Source organism: Panthera uncia, chromosome B1 (genome assembly GCF_023721935.1).
Source record: "Panthera uncia isolate 11264 chromosome B1, Puncia_PCG_1.0, whole genome shotgun sequence".
In the NCBI taxonomy this organism is placed as follows: domain Eukaryota; kingdom Metazoa; phylum Chordata; class Mammalia; order Carnivora; family Felidae; genus Panthera; species Panthera uncia.
This window is the reverse complement of record NC_064811.1, coordinates 148,478,475-148,479,351: the sequence shown is the minus strand read 5'-3', so window position 1 is coordinate 148,479,351 and position 877 is coordinate 148,478,475. Positions and strand designations below refer to the sequence as shown.

Below are 877 nucleotides of genomic sequence, written 5' to 3'. Positions count from 1 at the left end.
ATTTCTTTCAAGGAGCTAAGGATCAAAGGGAAGAGCTTGAGGGTTACTGAAATCTAGAAGACTGTAGGTCTGACTGCGTGGATCTGAGACCCAGAACTCTGACAGTAGGTAGTGCTAAGCTGGTGCAGAAGATTTGGGATACTGGTAGGAAGCTCAACGATCTGCAACTCGGACCTCTCAGGATAACACACTGATGCTGGATGACAGTGAAGTTGGTCTGCAGTGAATTTAAAAAATATACATAAATAAGTAAAGAAATAAGTATTTTCAATAAATATTTTAGTGAAAAAATATGTAAACGAAGTATAACTGACAGTGTAAAACATGTTATTGAAGTGTTATTGACATACAGGAAGCAAACAGATCTCCCAGGTTTCCAAACTCTCACTCATTCCCCTTATTGCAGATCCCTATAGGAAGAGGGCCTGGTACAGCAGAATACGGTCCCTGTGATGAAGTGTACAAAATGGGAAGGGGATTTGAAGCTGTGTAACTTGAAAACTGGTACACAACCCATGTGCCATGCTTTTTCCCAGAAAATATAAAGAAAGAAATTTTAGGCAAAATGGATCTTCTAATTGTTTAAAATAATGAAGAACAAGTAGAAACATTCCAGGAAGAACCTTGTTTAATGCATACTTATTTGGGTACATTTTTTACTAGTGATGGCCTTTGTTTCCCACCTTTACCCTGTTGAAATGATAGGCTAGCTTGACTCTGAAGTCTTTGTGGTGGTTTTGAGGGTTGAGCTTTTTGTTGTTTTGCAGATTGAGTTGAAATCTTACTCACTTGTCTTGAAGGAGCCCTACTCTCTTGTCTTAAAGTAGCCTTACTCTCTTGTCTTGAAGGAGCCCTACTCTCTTGTCTTGAAGGAGCC

At 39.2% G+C, this 877-nt stretch overlaps 1 protein-coding gene across 5 annotated transcripts in view; it reads right to left on the bottom strand.

Moving 5' to 3' along the window:
• Positions 1 to 610: 610 nt before the first annotated feature.
• Positions 611 to 877, bottom strand: part of ADAM29 (ADAM metallopeptidase domain 29) — a 76,365-nt gene continuing 76,098 nt past the window's right edge. For 2 of the 5 annotated variants that reach the window (XM_049631352.1, XM_049631353.1), the window contains one exon: positions 611 to 853. In XM_049631352.1, coding sequence (XP_049487309.1) covers positions 640 to 853 — 214 coding nt within the window. In that variant the 3' untranslated portion in view covers positions 611 to 639. The other 3 variants (XM_049631355.1, XM_049631356.1, XM_049631354.1) reach the window with 2 other exon arrangements.